Source organism: Drosophila rhopaloa, unplaced genomic scaffold, assembly GCF_018152115.1.
Source record: "Drosophila rhopaloa isolate 14029-0021.01 unplaced genomic scaffold, ASM1815211v1 contig_3, whole genome shotgun sequence".
Classification (NCBI taxonomy): Eukaryota; Metazoa; Arthropoda; class Insecta; order Diptera; family Drosophilidae; genus Drosophila; species Drosophila rhopaloa.
In genome coordinates, this window is record NW_025335123.1 from 10,950,303 (window position 1) to 10,971,493 (window position 21,191).

A 21,191-nucleotide genomic window follows, 5' to 3' on the forward strand; every position below is an offset into this window, starting at 1 on the left:
AGAGTTTAATTTGGATAGAAAATAAACTTAGCTTTTATTGCTCAGGTCATTATTATAAGGCTTAATATTTTAAAAAAATTTTCACAATTTACTTTAATAAATTGTTCTCCAGTTAATGCTTTATTTTAAATAAATTGCTTTGATGAAAATATATATATATATATTGTGGTAAATGCTAATGTGTTATATTTATCCTTTTTATTATGAGTACAAAATTTTAAACATTACGAAGATAACATTGAATTTGTAAAGAAGTACCTTTCATTATTATTTCTATTATAAAATATATTCCGTGAACTCTTTCAAAAGAAACGTTATCGGCTTAAGTTTATTTCCCTACTGCCAATTATTTTGGCAAAACCCATACAATGACATTCAAAATGCGTCTTTATTGTAAGGAAATGCTTTCAAAAATGATATCTTTAGCAAAATAAAGACGTTTTGAAAGAGACTTGAACTTTCAAAAAGCCCCAATCATCTTCTAGTTCCCTCTATTTTTGCCTCTCTGATTGATGGATTCAATGTTTCAATGGATTGCCAATATGGCCAGTATGAATTCAAAAGGGCAACCAAGCAGCGCGGAAAAAGGGAGCAGAAATTAAGTTGTTACTTTTGTGAGCTCCTCTCTCTGTGTTTTCCCTGTGCTTTTCCTTTTTTACTCCATCATTATCCCAGCGTCGACGAATGGCAGACATTGAAGTGTTTTTGCACGGAGAAAAAGTATTTTAATTCCTGTTTTAATCATCTAGAATTCTCTTTTCTAAGCTTGATCCGATATAAAATAATGTAAATTAATTTATGGAAGTATTATTATTATATTATATTATCCCGATGTCGTTATAATATTAACTTAGTACTGATAAATTTCTTTAATTTAAATAATGTTTATATTTAAAATAGATACATTTTTAGATGCAGCTTGATGATTTTTAGATACAGCTTGATAATTAATTATTTTTTTCCTGTGTGAAAATGAAGTTTTGCCGAGCCAAGTCCGTTTTGGCCTGGCCTTTTTCGTCTCTTTTACTTTTTGTTGACTGTTTTTGCCCCTTGGCCCGGCGAAAAACCTTTTGGCCTTTCATTTCGGTCAGCTTGCACTTGCACAGCCAGTCGCTGGGAATGTTTATTGTTGCTGCCGTTGTTCTTCGCCTCCGCCTTCGACCCCACCCCTCTCTTCTTCCTTTTTTGTGGCTAAATACAAAAGGCAGCTGGTTTTTATGCCTACCCCCGCCCCCTTTTGCCCACTTCGAAGTAGCAAATGTCTGGCTTTCCGGGGGGCTGCTCGCCTTTTTTTGTGCCGGCTCGCTCGGTTGTTAGTTGCATGAATATGAAGTGGTCTTATAATCCACACCAAACAACAAAATGACCCAAGTGCGAAATTAAAAGGCGAAAATGTGCCAGGGGCGGGGAAAACGGGATGGGAAAACAGCAGAAGGGGGGAAAGGGGAAATGGGAACAGAAGCGGGGTGAAACGTGATGACTGCAAAATGAAGACGTTGGAATCGGATGCCTGGAAATGTATGCGACACAAAAACAAAACTCCCCGCCCCAAAACAAAAAGGCGAACAATATAGTTGATGTTCCGGCTATAAGATAGCTGCTACTCAGGTTGATTTATTGTCTGTGGATTTTCTCAAATTAATAAAACAAGAGCACGGAAACTGGCAGTTTTCCTCGATTTAATGCCTATCCAGTTCGTAATGTTTCTTTTGGAGTTTTCGGGTAATCGTTTTTAAATTTCTTTTAACTTTTTAGCGAGTTTCTTAGATTTAAACAAAAAAATGTATTTACTTTATATTTTTACTAGACTGGTAAGTCTTGTAAACAATTAAAAATTTCAACTGCTATAACTTAAAAAGTTCACATATTGGTTTTTATTTTTGGATTATTTTTTCTATTTTTTAACAATTTTTACATTTTAAAAAACTGAAAGGGCTAAGAGGCCTAAGTTATGTCTGCAAATTGAACTAGTTTTTCGTGTTTAATGTTTCAAAACTAAATGTAAATATATTTATATATACATACTTACATGTAACTGTCCTTTTGACCGTGCAAGATTTAGAGTTTTACCAAGCAAAAAATAAATGTAATTTATGGTTTCTAATGTACTAAATATTAATTGACTTTTTATCCATTTCTTTTACTTCCCTTTATTTTTTGAATGTGTGCTTTGGTTACTGGAAGAAAACCGAATGAATAAATATATTTTTCACTCCTCCTTTGTTATTATTTGATAAAATGAAAACAAATACTTCACGTTAAGCTTGTGAAAAATCCTTAAGACTTTTTATTGTGTTTTACCTACATTAGCATTTCCAGTGATTTGTTGTTTCAGGTAATTGAGATTTATTAGAATGCCTCCAGGACATGGATGGGGAAAAATCACGACGAAGGGTTAAATGTGTTGCTCCAAATGGAAATTCAGCTGATATTTCAGGAAAAATACCGCTTCCCAAAATATAAGCCGGCACATCTCGACCTCCTGTTAACCGAATTTTATTAGCAGTGATTTCTCAAATGTTCTCTGCGTTTGCGCAATGGACAAAAAAGAGATTTGGGATGCTGTTCCTTTATATTTTTAGTAATTATGGTTGGGTGCGAAACTTTGCTAAGTGTAATGAAAATTATATGAAAATATAAAGAGCGTTGCAAGCCGCTTTTCCGAAGTTGTACTACGCTCTTCAGCTCTGTTAATTCTTGAGGCATGCGCCGAATGGACCCTTTTCCTCTTAAAAGAACTTATTCCAATTTACTCTTCGAATAATCCGTATAACAACTCAAGGACTGAGTCACGGCTAATCTTCCGTTTGTGGCACATTTTATTTGGCATCTAAAGATACTTGTTGCTAACCTCGTCTGCGATAGATGAACATTTTTAGAAATTAATAGAATATACCTCTTTCGAAGGCTTAATCAGCGAGCTTTAATTGAAAATAAAATCATTTGAAATTTGATTGACATTCAGAATATACATTTATTACGAATTCAACGAGGTATGACATTCCAACATACGACAATTATTTCCCAGGGCTTGGGTAAAAAAAACGGAAGGAGCGAGCTGTTTTCTCCGGACTTTGGCCAAAATAATTTTTATAAGATCCTATGATCATGCCTTCTTGCAAAAAACAAAACTTTTTAGCTGTGAATGCCAATCGATTGGAAATTTTATAACGAATTCAACGAAGTATGGCATTCCATCGTGCGACCATTATTTTCCATGCTTTTGATCAAAAAACCGTAAATCGACTAAAATTAATTTTTTTTGTTGTGAATGCCAATCGATTGGAAATTTATAACGAATTCAACGAGGTATGGCATTCCAAAATTTGACCATTATTTCCAAGGGTTTTGATTAAAAAACTGAAAAAACGAGCTGTTTTTTTTCTGGTTTTCGCCATCAAAACCAAATATTTAAAACACATTTTTTAACGGTTTTTTCGTTATAGCTTTGCGAAAATAAGACGCACACTTGATTTTTTACCAAATATGACCCAAAATAAAATTTTTTAGCTGAGAATACCATTCGATTGGAAATTTCGTAACGAATTCTACGAGATATGGCATTCCAAGATCTGACAATTATTTCCAAGGGTTTTGATTAAAAAACTGAAAAAACGAGCTGTTTTTTTCTGGATTTTGGTTATCAAAAACATATACTTAAAACACATTTTTAAAGGGTTTTTTGTTGTAGCTTTGCCAAAATATGACGCACAGCGAAAAGAATGACTGTTCTGTGTAGCTGGCAACCTACACAATCGATTCCATAAGGATTTGGTAAATTTCATTTTTTTTTACCGATTTTCGCATTTTTGATAAGGGGTAACACTTGATTTTTTTCCAAATATGGCCCAAAATAAAATTTTTGAGCTGAGAATACCAATCGATTGGAAATTTTGTAACGAATTCTACGAGGTATGACATTCCATGATCTGACAATTATTTCCAAGGGTTTTGATTAAAAAACTGGACAAACGAGCTGGTTTTTTCTGGATTTTGGCCATCAAAAACATATACTTAAAACACATTTTAAAAGGGTTTTTTTGTCGTAGCTTTGCCAAAATATGACTCCCAGCGAAAAGAATGACTGTTCTGTGTAGCTGGCAACCTACACAATCGATAACATAAGGATTTGGTAAATTTCATTTTTTGACCGATTTTCGCATTTTTGATAAGGGGTAACACTTGATTTTTTGCCAAATATGGCCAAAAATTAACTTTTTAACCTGAGTATACCATTCGATTGGAAATTTTGTAACGAATTCAACGAGGTATGACATTTCAAGATCTGACCATTATTTTCAACGGTTTTGATTAAAAAACTGAAAAAACAAGCTGTTTTTTTCTGAATTTTGGCCATCAAAAATATTTATTTAAAACACATTTGTTAAGGGTTTTTTGTTGTAGCTTTGCCAAAATATGACGCACAGCGAAAAGAATGACTGTTCTGTGCAGCTGACAACCTACACAATCGATTCCAGGAGGATTTGGTAAATTTCATTTTTTTTTACCGATTTTCGCATTTTTCATAAGGGGTAACACTTGATTTTTTACCAAATATGACCCAAAAGAAAATTTTTTAGCTGAGAATACCATTCGATTGGAAATTTCGTAACGAATTCAACGAGGTATGACATTCCACGATCTGACCATTATCTCCAAGGGTTTTGATTAAAAAACTGAAAAAACGAGCTGTTTTTTTCTGGATTTTGGCCATTAAAAACATGCATTTAAAACACATTTTTTAAGGGTTTTTATGTCGTAGCTTTGCCAAAATAAGACGCACAGCGAAAAGAATGACTGTTCTGTGTAGCTGGCAACCTACACAATCGATTCCATAAGGATTTCGTAAATTTCGTTTTTTGACCGATTTTCGCATTTTTGATAAGGGGTAACACTTGATTTTTTACCAAATATGACCCAAAATAACATTTTTTAGCTGAGAATACCAATCGATTGGAAATTTTGTAACGAATTCAAAGAGGTATGGCATTCCATCGTGCGACCATTATTTCCCATGGTTTTGATCAAAAAACCGCAATAAAAGTTGATTTTTCCGGATCTTTCGGATTTTGGCATTTTTATACCCGTTACTCGTAGAGTAAAAGGGTATATTATATTCGTGCAAAAGTATGTAACAGCTAGAAGGAAGCGTTTCCGACCCTATAAAGTATATATATTCTTGATCAGGATCACTAGCCGAGTCGATCTAGCCATGTCCGTCTGTCCGTCTGTCCGTCTGTCCGTCTGTCCGTCTGTCCGTCTGTCTGTCCGTCTGTCTGTCTGTCTGTCCGTATGAACGCTGAGATCTCGGAAACTATAAAAGCTAGAAGATTGGCATTTTGCATGTAGATTTTAGAAGTTCCTACGCAGCGCAAGTTTGTTTCAAAATGGTGCCACGCCCCCTTTAACGCCCACAATCGCTTATATACGATTTTAAAAATTTAAATATTTCGGAAAAGTAAAAATGCAGTTTTATTGTGTTTATCAATACCTATTGAAATGTAGAAGAAATTTTTCAAATCGGACCATTCGTTAAAAAGTTATGCGTGATCAAAGTTTCTATCTCCATCTCCCTCGCACTCCCTTTACCTGAGTAACGGGTATCTGATAGTCGGGGCACCCGACTATAGCGTTCTCTCTTGTTCATCATATGAAAAGGTTATAGTTTAACTGTCAGAAATAAATGTAATGTAAATTGAATGATCTGTTGTGCAAAATAACAGTTATTTTTATTAACAGCTCTGTTAATCTGTTGTTTCTGTTACTTAAAAATAAGTATGTCGAAAAACATAGCTCAGCAAACTGAAAAGCTTTTGGGACACCGCAGCTTTGGTGCTGAAATGTTTCAAGAGCTTATCCTGATATGGTAATGTCCTTTTTAGCCTGGGATATCCATGGCAGTTTACTGATTGGACTTTTACCACCCACTACTAAGCCACCCACTGCCACCCACTTCGCAGCCACCTCATCTCTTGGGCATAAGTGCTTGCGTTTCATAATTGCCCTTGTTTGTGGCCGCGTATTAAGTTGTTCTTGTTCCTGTTTCTGTTGCTGATTGTCCGCATTGCGTATACGCCACGTGGTTGTGGAAAGAGAGGGAAGACGCAGAGTGAGACAGTGAGAGAGGGAGAGAAAGAGACAGCGGCACAATTGCATATTGATTACAGCAAAACTCCCCTGTCGACAACTCCACGGTGGATAATAAATTTCCAATTATGATCGGTCAGTGGAGGAGTCTGAAAAAAAAGGCGAGGAGAAAAAAGTACGAGACGCGGAAATTTATATGTTCAACAAATTGGATTAATTATGAAACCATGAAAATGAGGTTAATTCCTTCTGGTTAAATAATCGTTAACTATTCGACCCGGACTTTAACCAAATCCAATTCCAGACCTCGTGGCAGTGCGTTCATTTGGGGGATTTCCATATGGCTGGACACGTGCAACATGCAATGTGCAACATGCAAACTGCAATGTGCAACTGCATCGGTTGCAATTACATGTGGCGTTAATAAAAACAAATGAGTTTCGGGCGGAGCGATCGGCTGCCATTAAATGTAATTATTTTAATACGATTTGCAGTTGGGACTCCTTTTCTCACTTTTCGCACAACACTGCAACGTGCTTAACTGGCATTTATGTTTTGATTTTCAATAACTTCAATTAATGTTGCACTTCTGCCCTCTGAGTTAATGATATGTTGGCGACGTTTCCCCTTTCGGTTCCTTTTCTTACAGAAGGAAAATAAATGGAAAGCAAACGGATGGATATTACATTAAATACATACTAATTTCGTTTTGAAATACTTGATACCCGATTTCATATATTTGGGTTACATTTGTTAAATTGTGCATTCCCAAAATAATTTGTTGAAAAAGAGATAAAACTTATTTCTTTCTTTAAGATAAGGGTTTGAAGAATTAAATCAGATACCATTTTCGCTCTCACTAGATAATATATATAAACATAGTCTAAGGGTAAAGGGTGTACCAATCCATTCCGGAATCCAGACACTGACACTATACAATTTAACCTTTTTTTCTCACTGTAGTATCGATGCGTCTGTAATTGGTATTGTTGCTATCCTGTCTTAACTGATTTCGTGTTACTGTCATTACCGACTATTTCAGCTCCACTGCGTTTCTGTTCAGTTTCGCTCGGTACTTACAGCTTAGTTGCAAATGCGGACTTTAATGCATTTACATTTACACATTGCTGCTGAGTGAGCTGTCATTAACCTTGTTGGCTTAAATGTTGTAATTGTTTACACGCTTTGTAACTACTTATTGGGTAGCCACCACATTTATTTTTAAAGCCAGCATTTCGCTTGGGGGAATTGTTTGGCTTATTAAAACCTTGCCCTTTTGCTGACAGCAATTATACTTTATCACAACACATTTACTTAAATATTTGGCACCTTATATATGTCAAATTTGTTTCTTCTAATTTGTTATCTATTTCATGATTTATGTCTTTTATATCAAATAAGGTTCAACGAATACAATTTTATTTAATCATAAATAAATAGCACATATGAATTTAGGGATATCTATAGTATTCTTTCTATAGAAAATATATTAATCATTCTTTCCTTTCATTTTGATAAATAACCCCATATCCGTAATAATTTCCCTCCTCACTTTCGCCAACGCCACCTGTTGTCTGAAGTAATCTTGTTCCATGCACTTTACACCAGAGGGCGCCATTCAAAGCTCTTGGTAGGTCAAGGAATTTAAACATTATTTAAACGAATCTGTTATCTGTATTTTAATTAAATAACCCAAAATAATAAATAAACAAAATTAAATGTTGCTCTAGTGAGTTTTCAATAAATCTAATTTAGATTCCACTGACATAATCTGCATTGTTTTTAACCCAATTACCTATTTATTAGTTATTTATCAATGTGGTCGGTGACTTTCATCCCAGTTTTCAATTTTCGCATTTTGCCAACAACACATCTAAAAGTCTATGCACTTTGATTGAAACTGTTGATGTTTTGCCCAGTTGTGCTTAATTTTCTGGCAGCTAATAAACTGCCAAATATCATGGAATGTTTTTTTTTTGGATTTTACTGCGGCATTGTTATTTATTCCAATGCCTTTAACGTTCAATAAATAATTGTGTGCCCAACGACGAGGCAGCGGCTTGCATAATTTTGCGATGATTGTGTTTTAATTAATGCAGCACACAAAAAACAGTTGGCAAGGGGGGGCGGTGGGTCCAGTGTGAAGTGCCGAGAAGAGAGAAAAGGGGGTCAGAAATCGGGCCGTAATAGTTGCAAAAAAACAAGCGGCCAGCAAACTAACTAGCTGCCATTGTTTGACCACGGTGGCAACATTTACATGCACTTGCATTTAACCATTCACACATACATATATGTGAACATTTGGGTGTGCACTGCAAGAAATATAGTTATTTTCCTTTTCGAACGTTAGTCTTCCGATCTAAGGAAATTACACTATTTCAAAGAAGAACTACTTATTCTTTGAAATAGTGTAATTTCCTTTTACTCTTTATTTATTTAAGTGTACTTTGCATATTGTCTATTGCGATATTTGATTTTCAATTCAAAATACTAAAGGTGATTTGTCTAAGAATATATATACCTTTACTTAAAGAGTTGCGATTTTTTATTATAAGATGGCGGATTGAATTATATATAATAATTTGTGCTTAAGTTATTTCGTTTCATTGTGAATTTATTTATCATTTTTTATTATTGGTATTTTCATTACTTATTTTCCAAGGGGTGCACTTATTTCTTCAGTGTGCTCGCCTTAGAACAATGGCCTCAAATTAAAAGCTGAAATCAATGGCCGCACATCGACCTCTCACATCATCTCTGTAGCCCCCTTTCCCCTTCCCCATTTTTATTCAGTTTGTTCATCGCTTGCATTAAACATAATGCACGTAATTATTATCATTTTGCGGCAGCTTCTACATGCAGTCACACATTTTGGCTCATACCAACCGAAATTCTGGATTCCCCGCTTTTCAGTTGAAACTGCCAATTTATACTCTATTGTGAACTATTTATTAGCGCATAGTTTCATAAATGAGCGGCATTGGACAGGAGCTTTTGAATTAAAGTGGACGTCACATGCATATGCATCCAATGATTTTACCAATAAAATTCAGACAAAGTTAAGTCCGACTTCAAAGGTCGGTCCATTCGGGAGTTTGGACTATCAGATCGGATCATTAGCTGTTGGGAGCCACAGAGTGGGCGATGTGTAATGATTATTTTCATAGATTTCTAATTTGTTGCCCAATTAGCGGCATTGAATTTTACATTGAATGCGAAGCCATTAATCAATGCGTCGATACTTGGACGAGATGGTCATTGGTTCGATTGAAGTATTGGTTGATTGATTAAGGGTCCACTTAATTGAATTACTGTGCTTACGTTCTCCAATTTGAGGTAAGTAGTTTTAGTTCCCTGTTTCCCACTATCTCTAGAATCTATTGCAACACTGCGGATTAATAGTCTAATATCTATCAATTTTAATTATCTATGCCTAACCAAATTTTGACTTGATTTGATGTAATTTACTTTAATGTTTCTTCCCTTAAACATTTTTAACTATTTCCTATTTAAATTAAGTTTTTATACAGAACTTTTGGACTTTGAAACACATATTTTTATAATATTTCTAAAATTATCATTTTCTTTAATATTTTTATACCCTTGCAGAGGGTATTATAATTTCAGTCAAAAGTTTGCAACGCAGTGAAGGAGACATTTCCGACCCTATAAAGTATATATATTCTTGATCAGCATCACCAGGAGAGTCGATCTAGCCATGTCCGTCTGTCCGTCTGTCCGTCCGTCTGTCCGTCCGTCTGTCCGTCTGTCCGTCTGTCCGTCTGTCAGTCTGTCCGTCTGTCCGTCCGTTTCTACGCAAACTAGTCCCTCAGTTTTAAAGCTATCTGCTCGAAACTTTCCCAAAAGTTGTCTTTCTATTGCAGGTAGTATATAAGTCGGAACGAGCCGGATCGGGCGACTATATCATATAGCTGCCATATAACTGAACGATCGGAAAAGCCATAACTTTGGTGTTTTTAAAGATAAGAAGTTGGGACTTTCTATGGGTTTTATTTTTGGCCAATCAATCCGACATACCGAATTTCATAAGGATCGGCCGACTATATCTTATAGCTGCCATATAACTGATTGATCGGAAGTGCCATAACTTTGGTGTTTGTAAAGTTAAGAAGTTGGGATTTTCTATGGGTTTTATTTTTGGCCAATCAATCTGACATACCAAATTTCATAAGGATCGGCCGACTATATCTTATAGCTGCCATATAACTGAACGATTGGAAATGCCATAACTTTGGTGTTTTTAAAGTTAGGAAGTTGGGATTTTTTATGAGTATTAAGAATGCATCATATGAATAATTTTGGAGAATATAATTTACAGAGTATTCTGCAAGGGTATATCAACTTCGGCTCCGCCCGAAGTTAGCTTTCCTTTCTTGTTTAGGCTCGAATTAATAACTTTCAGGAATTGTAGTATACTTTTTTATGTATTAATATTTTGTATATGTATATTAGCTGTTGTCGTTTAATATTTCGATTTTAAAATGTAGAAATGTAACTTTGTAAGCACATATAACGACTTTGTTATGAGATCAAAGCCCAATAATAATTGTTTTCCCCTCAGCTTTTATACTTTTCATTGGACTGTGCAATCACAGGAAATGTTATCGGTTCACCTGGCTAGAAAACAAAAACCCCATGGGGCTGGATAATCCACCGAAGTGGATCTGGGTGCGGAATAGCTACCTCAATTGCCGCTGTCCTTGGAGAAAATAAAGAAAGTCCCTAATCGCATTTGACTTTACCAATATCCCCAGCTGGCATGCGAGCTGGAGCCTTGGCTCGCCCCACTTTTTCTCAGCTTTTCCTGGGCATTTTCCGTGTTTGTTGCCTGGTTTTCACTGACAAATATGTGTAGCCGGCAGAATGCCAACAATATGCAGGTGCATATTGTAGCGGCAGATTGTGGTTTGTCGTTCCGAGTGCCTAACAAGTGCCAGCAAATGTACCGTGAAGAAACCATTTAGGATTAGTTTAATATGATACACAGGGCCGGGCTGAAGGGAGGTGCGGTTGCGGGTGGGGGGTGCCTAGATAACGCTCCTGGAATAAGCAAACAGTACTTAAAACTGCCGGGGCAGGACTACTTAAGATGGGGGTGGTCCGGGTCCGGATACGGGCCCGGAAAGAAATAGAAAAAGCCACAAGCAAACGGACAGGGACAGCGACTGAGACTGAGACTGAGACTCTGGCAAAATATTGGTGAGATAAAGCCAAGGCTCAGCCCGAGCTGCACAAAGGAAAAAAATGACAAATTTGCAAATGTTAAGACGGAAAGAAAACATCAACATAAGTTATAGGCTTAGTGCGTAATCGTTTTTCGCAAAGGACCAAGGACCTGCCACGGTGGCAGGCAAAAGCCGAAAAACCGGGTGGAACTGGGTGGTTGGTGGGATCGGCATGTGGCATGTGGCAACATGGGTAATGATGCCACCAGCGAACAAACTGGCCGGGAATTCCTTGTGGTTGGGGTCTGGCGAACAGGAACTCCGAAATTGGAGCACTGCATTAAATATTCAAGCGATATGCGGTTCGATGAGGTCACTTAAGGTGCGGAACCAAACGGAGCAGCAACCTCAAAGGAGGTGGGCATCAATGGAGCATAATTCGTGGAAGCTAAATATGGATGTAAATATATTTTAATGGCTCTTTTTCTTACGGTTTTTTTTTTCCAATCAAATTGTTGCCCATTTCCCAAATAACATATATAAATATTTAACAAGTGATGAAGGAAATACATTTTCCGCCTGATGAAAACAAATAGAGTATGTGTTTCCTAAGTACAAGTAAATTAAATGACAAAAAGATATATAATTACCTTTGTAATATTAATTTTAAAAGCATGCTGGTACTATCATACTTTTAAAATATGTTTTCCTAAAATGGAAAAATAGTTAGTTTGCAATTTTAAAAGCTGATCGGTGTACTTAAAATGGATAACACAGAAAAAACCTTTAAAGATACTTTTATTTTTTGAATCTTTTAAATTCGTGGTCGATGTAATTAAGTCTGTTTTTCATTTCTTCTATTATAATTTTTATTAAAAAATGATATTTAGTCTGATGGTTTAATGCATTTGTCACTTGTCTGTTATTTGCTTAACGTTGCCACCAATGTTCATGCTTCAAATCACGATTTTTGTGCCCGTCTTTGACAATCGTAAAAAAGCACTCCACATATCTGCCTCAAATCATCGACTTATCTGCAACTCGGGAAATATTGCCCGCCCCCATTAGACATTAGCCATGCGGATTTCCCTGGCTGTTCAAATTAAAAATTCATAAAAGCAGAAATGCGAAATTATGATGATAAAATAAACACAGAAAAGAAGCCGCAGACGAGGCGACGGCCAGCGACAGGCTAAAAGAAGCGGAAAGCTGCACTTGGAGAAAATGTTTTGGTTAATATTGCGAAGGAATACTATAGATGAGATGAAAATACTATAGCTTGATTTTAAACCAAAAAGAAATTCAAGTAAGATCCTTGACAAGAGTATTATAATTGTGATGTTTATATAAATGGCTTGCTTTACCTCAGCGGTGTTATGTTAAAAAAAATATATAAATTATTATAAGTTTAAAATATTTAATCAATAATTTAATATATATTTTAATACTACATTTTTGCAATAACAATTGAAAGATAAAATTCACTTTTTAAATGATTGAAATATTAAGATTAAGTAAGTAAGTAAAAATATACAGGAGAAAAACAAGTAAGGTTTAAAAATTCCGATTTCTTTAAGGTCTTGCATTATTTTTGGCAGTTTACCTTTAGAACGGGGGCGGGGTGGCTGGCGAGTGGGGTGGAGTGGGTGGTGGTCTGAACGTGACATTGGCCGGCTACTGTGAGAAAAAGCCAGCCGCAGATTCGGACCCTGCTCCGGCGACTTGAGCGCTGATGATGTGGATAAAATAAACATGGGACATTGGTTTGGCCGAATGGGCAGGGGAAAAGGACAGGGGGCGGGGCAAGTGGGCGGTGGCGAAGGACGAAGGACGAAAGCGTGTTTAAACATTAAAAGGACCATTAGATACGCCTTAAAGTATGCTTCAAGTAGATTATCTTCCATCAGTTTTGTTTGCTTACTTGGAATTGTTTCGCTTCATTTTTCTCGTTTCCAAACACACACACACAGACACACACAGACAGACAGACCCAAAGCCTGGTTTACTTAGCCTGCGAGTGTGTGGGTGCGCTTTCCTTTTGGCCAAGGAAAGCATCTTTTGGCAGAGAAAGCCAAAGCTGAAGACTGAGAAAAGCGCGGGACGAGGACGACGTTATTATAAATTGTGCGCGTGTCCTTGTAAAATAACATCTAGTGAACTCGAAGGCCCCAGCACCAAACTCTCAGTCACCCTGAACCACCCTGCACCACCCTGATCCGCCCTGCACCACCCTGATACACCCTGCACCACCCTGCACCACCCTGCACCACCCTACACCACATTCTGGTCAAGTCGTGGCCCCGGTAACGCTCCTTAAATTACCTAGAAGTGCGCCCTGGGTGGCTCCTTTTGCCCCACGGCTCATGACTGATGGCGGCCCCGCTGGGCGTGTGGGTCCTGCCCATCGGGTGGGGCCGAAGTGGGTGGTGCAGGATGCCCGCCGCCAGCCTTGACTCAATTTAAAGCCGTCCAATTACTCGTAAATTTCTATTTCCGTTCGCAGCGCGTCGGACGCACGGAGATCGAGAGTTTTATCTTGCAAGAACATCAGGCACTTTAATAACCTGGTGAAACGTTTAAGCCCTTCTGTAACTTAGCTGTACATTTATGGTAAAAATAGTTTATATAAATAAATGAATTAAAGATTAAGTATCTTACTGTCAGAATACTGCTTGCCAGTGATTTCCTTTGGGATACAATTAATTATTGGTAATAATATGATAATAAAGTCGACTATACAAAAATGTAAAATGCAACATTAATAGAAACAACATTTTTAAAATTGTATAACAAATAGGTATAATTGTTTTTATTTAGTAGTTTGGTTAGTTCTTATTTCCCTCATCATTTCAGTATGAAAAAAAAAATTCATTGAGCACTTAACGTAATGTCGGCATTTCTCTTTTAGAAGGACGTTCCCGAAGTTGACTGCATTTATAAGTACCTATTAATATGGAACGTGATATTGGATCGATATTGGAATCTGAGAACTATCAGCAATTAATTTACACCTTGACAGCCATCGGCCTTATCGGATGTCAGGTGTGTGCCATGACCAACTACATTAGAGCCGCCTCGCAGATGTCCTGCCAGTTGTTTTCCCGGCATTCAGTCATGCGCCTCGCAATTCTTTGGCTGTTCTCCGGCTGGTTAATACTGGGCACTCGGATGCGGGCCTGGGGCCAGGAACTCGGCCAGGATCTGCTCATCTCGGAGCTGGGCAATCGGCAGGATGAGCTGAACACCAGGCGCCTGGCGAGTGCCATCAGTTACATAACCGGCAAATACATAGCCAGCAGGATCAACACGCTGGTCGTCCGGCAGAGTTGTCTGGAGTGTCCCTACGAACTCGTCCAGCGCCAGCGGCAGCTCATCGACCAGGTCCTGCAGAACCTCGCCCCCGATCTCAGTGTCCTGCTGCACTGGGGCACCTCGGAGGAGGCCACTCTCTGGGACTACACCCTCTTCGTGGTCAACAATCACAACATTTTCAAGTGAGGCAGTGTTTGTTCTTGCATTCCTATTTGTTATTATTTGGAAACACCTGTGTTAAGTTCTGGAATATGTTTTCAACATGTTTTTTAGTTATTTCTTCTCGAAATACGATCCACAAACTAAATCTTTTAATCACATGAACTGCTCTATTAAGTACTAATAATACTAAATGCAATATTTAAAAAAAAAGTATTTTAACTGGTTTCGGTTATTTTTGTTGATAACAAATTGGTAAACATGAATATCTTTACTATTTACTGGACAATTTACCAAAAATTATATTACCAAGAAAATAAAATGAATTTTAATTTTTTAGACTCTCTGTGTGAGACATCTTTAAGAAGAAAAAATATAAACTTATCGAAAAGTCTATAGTGTTGTTCTCCTTCAATTATTTGCGATATTTTAAAGAAATCAATGACAATTTTAGTTTATAATTTTGAAATTGAGTTATATGTACCAATCAATACTGCAGGAGTCAGGTGTTAGCCTTCCCGGACGAGTTTCTGGAGCGCGAGTTCTTCTGTGTGGTGGTGGTGACGGAGTTGCAGAGCGCCTCCACCGTCGAGTTGACCGTCGGGCGGATTGTGTCCTTGAATCTGCGCCTGAAGTTCGTCAATGTGGTGGTGGTGGCCCAGCTGGAGGACGGCCTGGTGGCCATCTACAGCTACAAGATCTTCAAGGAGAACTGCATCCCGGGCATCACGGTGCAGCGGATCAACCACTTCGACCGGATCACCGGTGAGCCGCTGGAGAACATGTCCGACCTGTATCCGGTGCGGCATGGAGACCTGGGCGACTGTTCGCTGCGGGTGGCCGCCAACCATCTGCCCCCGCACTTGATCCACAAGCGGCACGGAGAACGCCGGCCGAACGGCACCGAGCCCATGTTCATTCCCGCCCAGGATCTGTCCGGGATCGACTGGGATCTGCTCCAGCTGCTGGCCAAGGCGCTGCACTTCCGCATCGACCTCTTTGTGCCCACTGAAACCAGCCAGATCTTCGGCGAGGGCAACGTTTCCGGATGCTTCGCGCAGGTGAGTTGGGTGAAATAGGCATAATTATTTTCTGAAAACCATACATACTGCTAATTATTTCCATAACTGAAAAACACAAAGTTGGTCTTTTCTTTTTATATTTAATTTAAACTTACATTTACATATTTATTAGGGATTTATTTAAACAATTAAAACACATTATTCCAAACTTGTTTCTGATTTTTGTCTTTTATAAATACGACTTAAATGACTATTTATAATATATTTAGGTTTTAAATTTAATACTTCACTTTTAAGAATATAGTATTGTAGTATTGATTAAACTTATGGTAACTAAATTCAAATATAATTACTCACTGAAATAATGGGACATATACTTGTCCAATCAAGACTAATATATCTATTCAAGACTTTGATTTTTTTGCAAAGCAGCTAAACAAATATTTTAATTAGAAGATTAGACAACTTTGTAAATTGAAATTATATTTCCTGCCATTATTTGCCAATCTGTTTAATTGAATTTAAGAGAGTAGGACACTAGGTTTGTGAATGTGATTTATTTGGCAACCCTTTTAATTGAATTCAAGGCAGGTGGATAATGTTTTGTGAATGTGTATCCATTTCAGCTGGCGGACGGGAGCGCGGCCATCGCCATCGGTGGACTGAGTGGCTCGGACAAGCGACGCTGGCTGTTCTCCAAGTCGACGGTGTACCACCAGAGCCACTTCGTGATGGTGGTGCGGCGGGATCGGTACCTGGGTCGCTTTGGGCCGCTGATCCTGCCGTTCCGGGGCAAGGTGTGGGGCATGATAATCGCGATCCTGGTGCTGGCGGTGCTGAGCACCTGTTGCCTGCGCTCCCGCCTGGGGCATAAGCACCGCCTGGAGAACGTGCTGCTGGTGGGTGTGGGCAATCCGATTCCCACGCGGCGGCTGCCGGGCAAGGGACTCCTCCGCTACATGCTGGCCACCTGGTTGCTGCTCACCCTGGTGCTGCGGTGCGCCTACCAGGCGCGCCTCTTCGATGTCCTGCGCCTCTCCCACCACCGCCCCCTGCCCGAGGACCTCGGCGGGCTGATCAGCGAGAACTACACCCTGATGTCGAACGGCTATCACGAGTTCTATCCCCTGGCCCTCACCCACCGCCTGGGCGAGTCCTTTTCGGCCCGATTTGAGCGGCTCCAGGGTGCCGATCCCGGCCAGCGTCTCACCACGATCTCGCTGATGAGCAACCTGGCCTACTGGAACCACCAGCACCGGAACACCAGCCGGCTGACCTTCGTGCGTCAGCCGATCTATGTGTACCAGCTGGTCATCTACTTTCCCAGGAGGTTCTTCCTCCGCCCCGCCCTCGATCGCAAGATCAAGCAACTGCTGAGTGCCGGGGTGATGGCCCACATCGAGCGGCGGTACTTGCAGTATGTGGACAAGCCGGATGTGGAGGCCAACGACCGCAGCCTCCTGCCCCGGATCACCGGCAAGATCATGGCCGGGGCCTACCGCTTCCACGGACTGGTGCTTGTCCTGGCCACCGGGGTCTTCCTCCTGGAGTTCCTGTCGCGGCGCTGGGATGGCAGACTGCGCCGATGGATGGAGTGGGTGCAGCAGCCGTAGGAAAGGCCTTTTGAGGGATAATCAATGATCAACTACACAAATTGTATACTTAGCCAGAAACAACGAACGCTTTTGATTAGCATGGAATGTTTATCATCTTATAAAATTATCACCAATCAAGTGCTGTATTTTCTGTGTTAAGTACTTTTAACTTGGAAATAAATTTCAATTTCTTCACCCAGAATAGCAATGGTCTAATTTTTACGTTTTTTTAATTTAATTTTTTAATTTTTTTTTCGGATAACAATTATTAGATAGCTGCCATAGAAACGATGGCAAAATGCAGCGAAATGCAGTAATTCAATAACACTACGAAAAACGACATAGCTTTATTGTTTTTAGTAATATAGGCATAAAAATCGAAATGTAGTCAATTTGTAATAACTGCAAGGGTATATAAACTTCGGCTTGCCGAAGTTTGCTTCTTTTCTTGTTTTTTGTATAAAAGTACAATTGCCTGTATTTCATTTTGTCAATACTCTAATCAATTTGTATCCTATTGGGAGTTAATAATATACTCTCTAAACAAAGCAGATGCATGTTTCGATAATTCGTTAATGGTGGAACCAACTGGCGTCCTCCGTTAATCTTTGCTTTTCCACAGATCGGCCAGATGCCAGTCGCTATCTTCTGTCTTTCGTCGATGGAGGAATCTAAGTGGTCCGGCGACTAAGCCAGACATGCTGCACTTAGATGGATTTTTGTGCGGTGGCCGGATGGCCTTAAAAATTGATTTAAGACTTGTAATGCAGTCGTACTCCTTCTGTTTTTCTGTTTTCGGTTTTCTTTCTTTTTTGTTTTTTCCCAACCTGCCAGCCTGCACCACTCTGCCGGCCACTCGGCACCACTCGGCACCACTCTGCACCACTCTGCTCCACTCTGCTCCACTCTTGGCCATGTGTGAGCAGCGGCAACTGGCCAACTGGCCGAGCGGCACGGAGCGGCACTTGAGTTAAGCTGTGCAAACGTTTGCATAATCACGTTCCAATTTAAATTGCTCTATTGCCGGACTGCCACCGCCCACTGCCACCCCCTTTGCAAGTGGGCGTGGCCATCGTTGTCGCCCCTCGAATTGGAAAAACCGAACCACTTTTATTAGCCAAGGGAGGGTATGTTTTTCATCCAGCCATCCATTCCATCTGTTTGCGGAGACTATGGAAAAATGGGATTTTTATTTAACTTGGTCGCTATCCATCTGCGTGTGTCCATATTTGGAATCACTGTTTCCTGTGGGTGCGTAAACAAAAGGCAACAGTTGATAGTTTCCAAGAAAAAGCATAGATTCGATTTACATAGCACGCACATTGGCATTAAGTTGTCTTGCTGGGGATTAACTCGAGGTGAAGACTTTCTTATGATGGGAGAAAGTAATTTAAAATTCAATTGTCGACGGCTTAAAGGCCAAATTTAATATAGCGCTGGACAAATTTATTGATTTTGTAGCAGACACACTAGGATTAATAACACAAGTTTAATGTAGGATTTTACTAAAACTCGTTAAATGAAATTATGTTAATAAAAATAATATATTTAATTATTTAAGAAAGTAAGGATAAATAAAACCAAATTGATTGGCTGCTATGTAATTGTCTTGGTGGTTTTCTGTTTTTTTTTGCATTGGGAGACAGGTAAAAATCCATTTATAAACAATTAACGCGACTATAAAGGGAAGGAAGTTCCACCTTATTTTAAAAAAAAAAAATGATTTTCAAATTCAACAACTTGATACGATTTTGAATATTCATTAAAAATAAAATTGGTAAGTTTTTGTCTTGCATAAAATAATATACATTTACTAAGAAGAACCTAGATATTATAAATATTAAAGATTTAGGAAAAAAGGATTTAGTTTCCACCTTTTACTTCTCGATTCAGATAAAGTAGTTAATTTGGCGTGACTGTCAATTTACATATCACACTTTTGCTGGACTGGGACTCATGGCCAGAAGTTGCACTTCTCGTCCTTGACGATCGGCTCCCCGCTGCGCCCCTCATCCTCCTCGGCCTTGGGTGGGAAGACGCGCTTGCCGATGCCGGGATTGATCTGGGTGTTGTGGAACTTCATCATCAGCATGTCCCAGTCGAAGATGAGGCCGGGGCGCAGGTGGAGTCCATTCCGCAGCATTCGGAACATGCGGCAGATGGTGTCGTATTCGGGGCGCTCGTAGAATCCCATGCCACGGCAGTAGTTCAGGTACATGGTGAACTCGCAGGGATAGCCCTCGCACAGGACCTCGATGCTCACCGAGATCTTCTTCTCGTGGATGCGCTCGTACTTCTGCTGCTTGGTGTCCGCCTTTAAATCCTGCCACGGCAGCGATCCCCGGTTGAAGTACATGAGGACATAGCCGATGGCCACCATGTCGTCGCGGCGGGATGACTCCACGCCCGCATGAACGCAAATGGAGGCGTAGCGGGCGGTTCCGGTCAGCGGACGCTCCTCGCGGTACGGCACATGCACCCCGGTGGTGATGTCCAGGAACTTCTTGGAGAGACCGAAGTCGATCAGGTACACCTGCTTGGACATGGTGCCCAGGCCCATGAGGAAGTTGTCCGGCTTGATGTCGCGGTGCAGGAATCCCCGCCCGTGGACGTACTCCACGCGGCGGAGCATCTGCTCGGCCAGCAGCAGGACCGTCTTGATGGTGAAGGCCCGCTCGCAGAACTGGAAGAGCCGCTCCAGCGAGGGGCCCAGCAGGTCCATCACCATCGCCTGGTAGTGCGCCTCCTTGTGGAAGTACCTGATCCTGGCCAGACCCGGTGCGGGTCGCAGTGCCCGGTAGAGGCGCCGCTCGTAGTTCAGCTGCGGATGGCGCACCTTGGTGCTCTCCACCTTGATGGCCACCCGTTCGCCACTGTGGATGTAGATGCCCAGGTAGATGTCGCCGAAGGAGCCGCATCCGATCTTCCGTATGACCTTGTAGTTCCCTATCCGCACTTCGCGGCTGTGCGTCGATCGCAGTCGTTCCATTCCGCCCACTTCCGTTTCCGGTTTCAGGTCCTCTTCTGCGAGTGTGAGTGCTGCTTTTATTCCGATCCGAATGGGGCCCACTGAAAATATGTACTTGCATCTACAAAGTTTGCTAAGGAAAAGTTAATCTTGGGCTACTTGGATACCTAATAGCATGTTCAGGGGTTAACAAATTGTAAACTATCTGCAGAAAAGGCACATCAATTGATAGTTCATTAAATGCGGCAATTGTTTTGTAAGCAAAACCAAATAATAACTCAGTTGATTGGAATTTAATTGAATAAAATACGATATTGACGAACTAGACATACACAAAGAATTGATTTGAATGCAGGTGAGTTGTATTAGTTACTTCATCTAGAGAAGAAACGATTTGAAATCAGTGAAGCCTTTTTCAACGAAATATTTAAAATGAAAAAGGATTCAAAGTTTGCTGGTGATGCGGAAACAGGATTCATCACTTAAGAATGTAGAGCGTTGCAATTTATACTTTGTGCAGCTCGGCAAAATATCGCATTAATTGCAGAGTTTGCAGAAGACTAACTGCCAGCAACTTTTCGACCAAAGGCATAGTTGATTTTAAGACCATTGGAATTCCCCAATTTATTCGTTCAATTGTTAAGCATCCAACATCAAGGTGCATATGTGCTTAATTAAGGAAACGTTGATCAGATTGATGCCATATTGAAGTGAAGTCAGTTGTTGAATATATTCGTTTGAATACTCAGCTTACTAATATTGAGCTTAATTACAAATTTCTCTATGCCAATATTGGCTACCCAGGACATTGCAATGATTCTCTAGGACTTTTGACAAATTGAGAATTCATAATCATTGCTTC

At 39.8% G+C, this 21,191-nt stretch overlaps 2 protein-coding genes across 2 annotated transcripts; one reads left to right on the forward strand and one right to left on the reverse strand.

Moving 5' to 3' along the window:
* Positions 1–14,387: 14,387 nt before the first annotated feature.
* On the forward strand, positions 14,388–17,379 carry LOC108043134. The gene is made up of 3 exons (XM_017121697.1): positions 14,388–14,767; positions 15,244–15,805; positions 16,393–17,379. The coding sequence occupies exons 1-3, from the start codon at positions 14,388–14,390 to the stop codon at positions 17,377–17,379; spliced, it is 1,929 nt and encodes a 642-aa protein (XP_016977186.1).
* Positions 17,380–19,223: 1,844 nt separating this feature from the next.
* Positions 19,224–20,448, reverse strand: LOC108043135 (casein kinase I). Its single transcript, XM_017121698.2, has one exon. The coding sequence runs from the start codon at positions 20,348–20,350 to the stop codon at positions 19,316–19,318; it is 1,035 nt and encodes a 344-aa protein (XP_016977187.1). The 5' UTR covers positions 20,351–20,448; the 3' UTR covers positions 19,224–19,315.
* Between the last annotated feature and the right edge of the window lie 743 nt (positions 20,449–21,191).

What these genes read in the sequence shown, in the direction of transcription:
- LOC108043134 (XM_017121697.1), top strand. Translation starts at nt 14,388, where the DNA reads ATGCGCCTCGCAATTCTTTGGCTGTTCTCCGGCTGGTTAATACTGGGC. An exon ending in AACAATCACAACATTTTCAA is followed by an intron (nt 14,768 to 15,243) that starts GTGAGGCAGTGT and finishes TCAATACTGCAG; the next exon opens with GAGTCAGGTGTTAGCCTTCC. An exon ending in TTTCCGGATGCTTCGCGCAG is followed by an intron (nt 15,806 to 16,392) that starts GTGAGTTGGGTG and finishes TATCCATTTCAG; the next exon opens with CTGGCGGACGGGAGCGCGGC.
- LOC108043135 (XM_017121698.2), bottom strand. Translation starts at nt 20,350, where the DNA reads ATGGAACGACTGCGATCGACGCACAGCCGCGAAGTGCGGATAGGGAAC.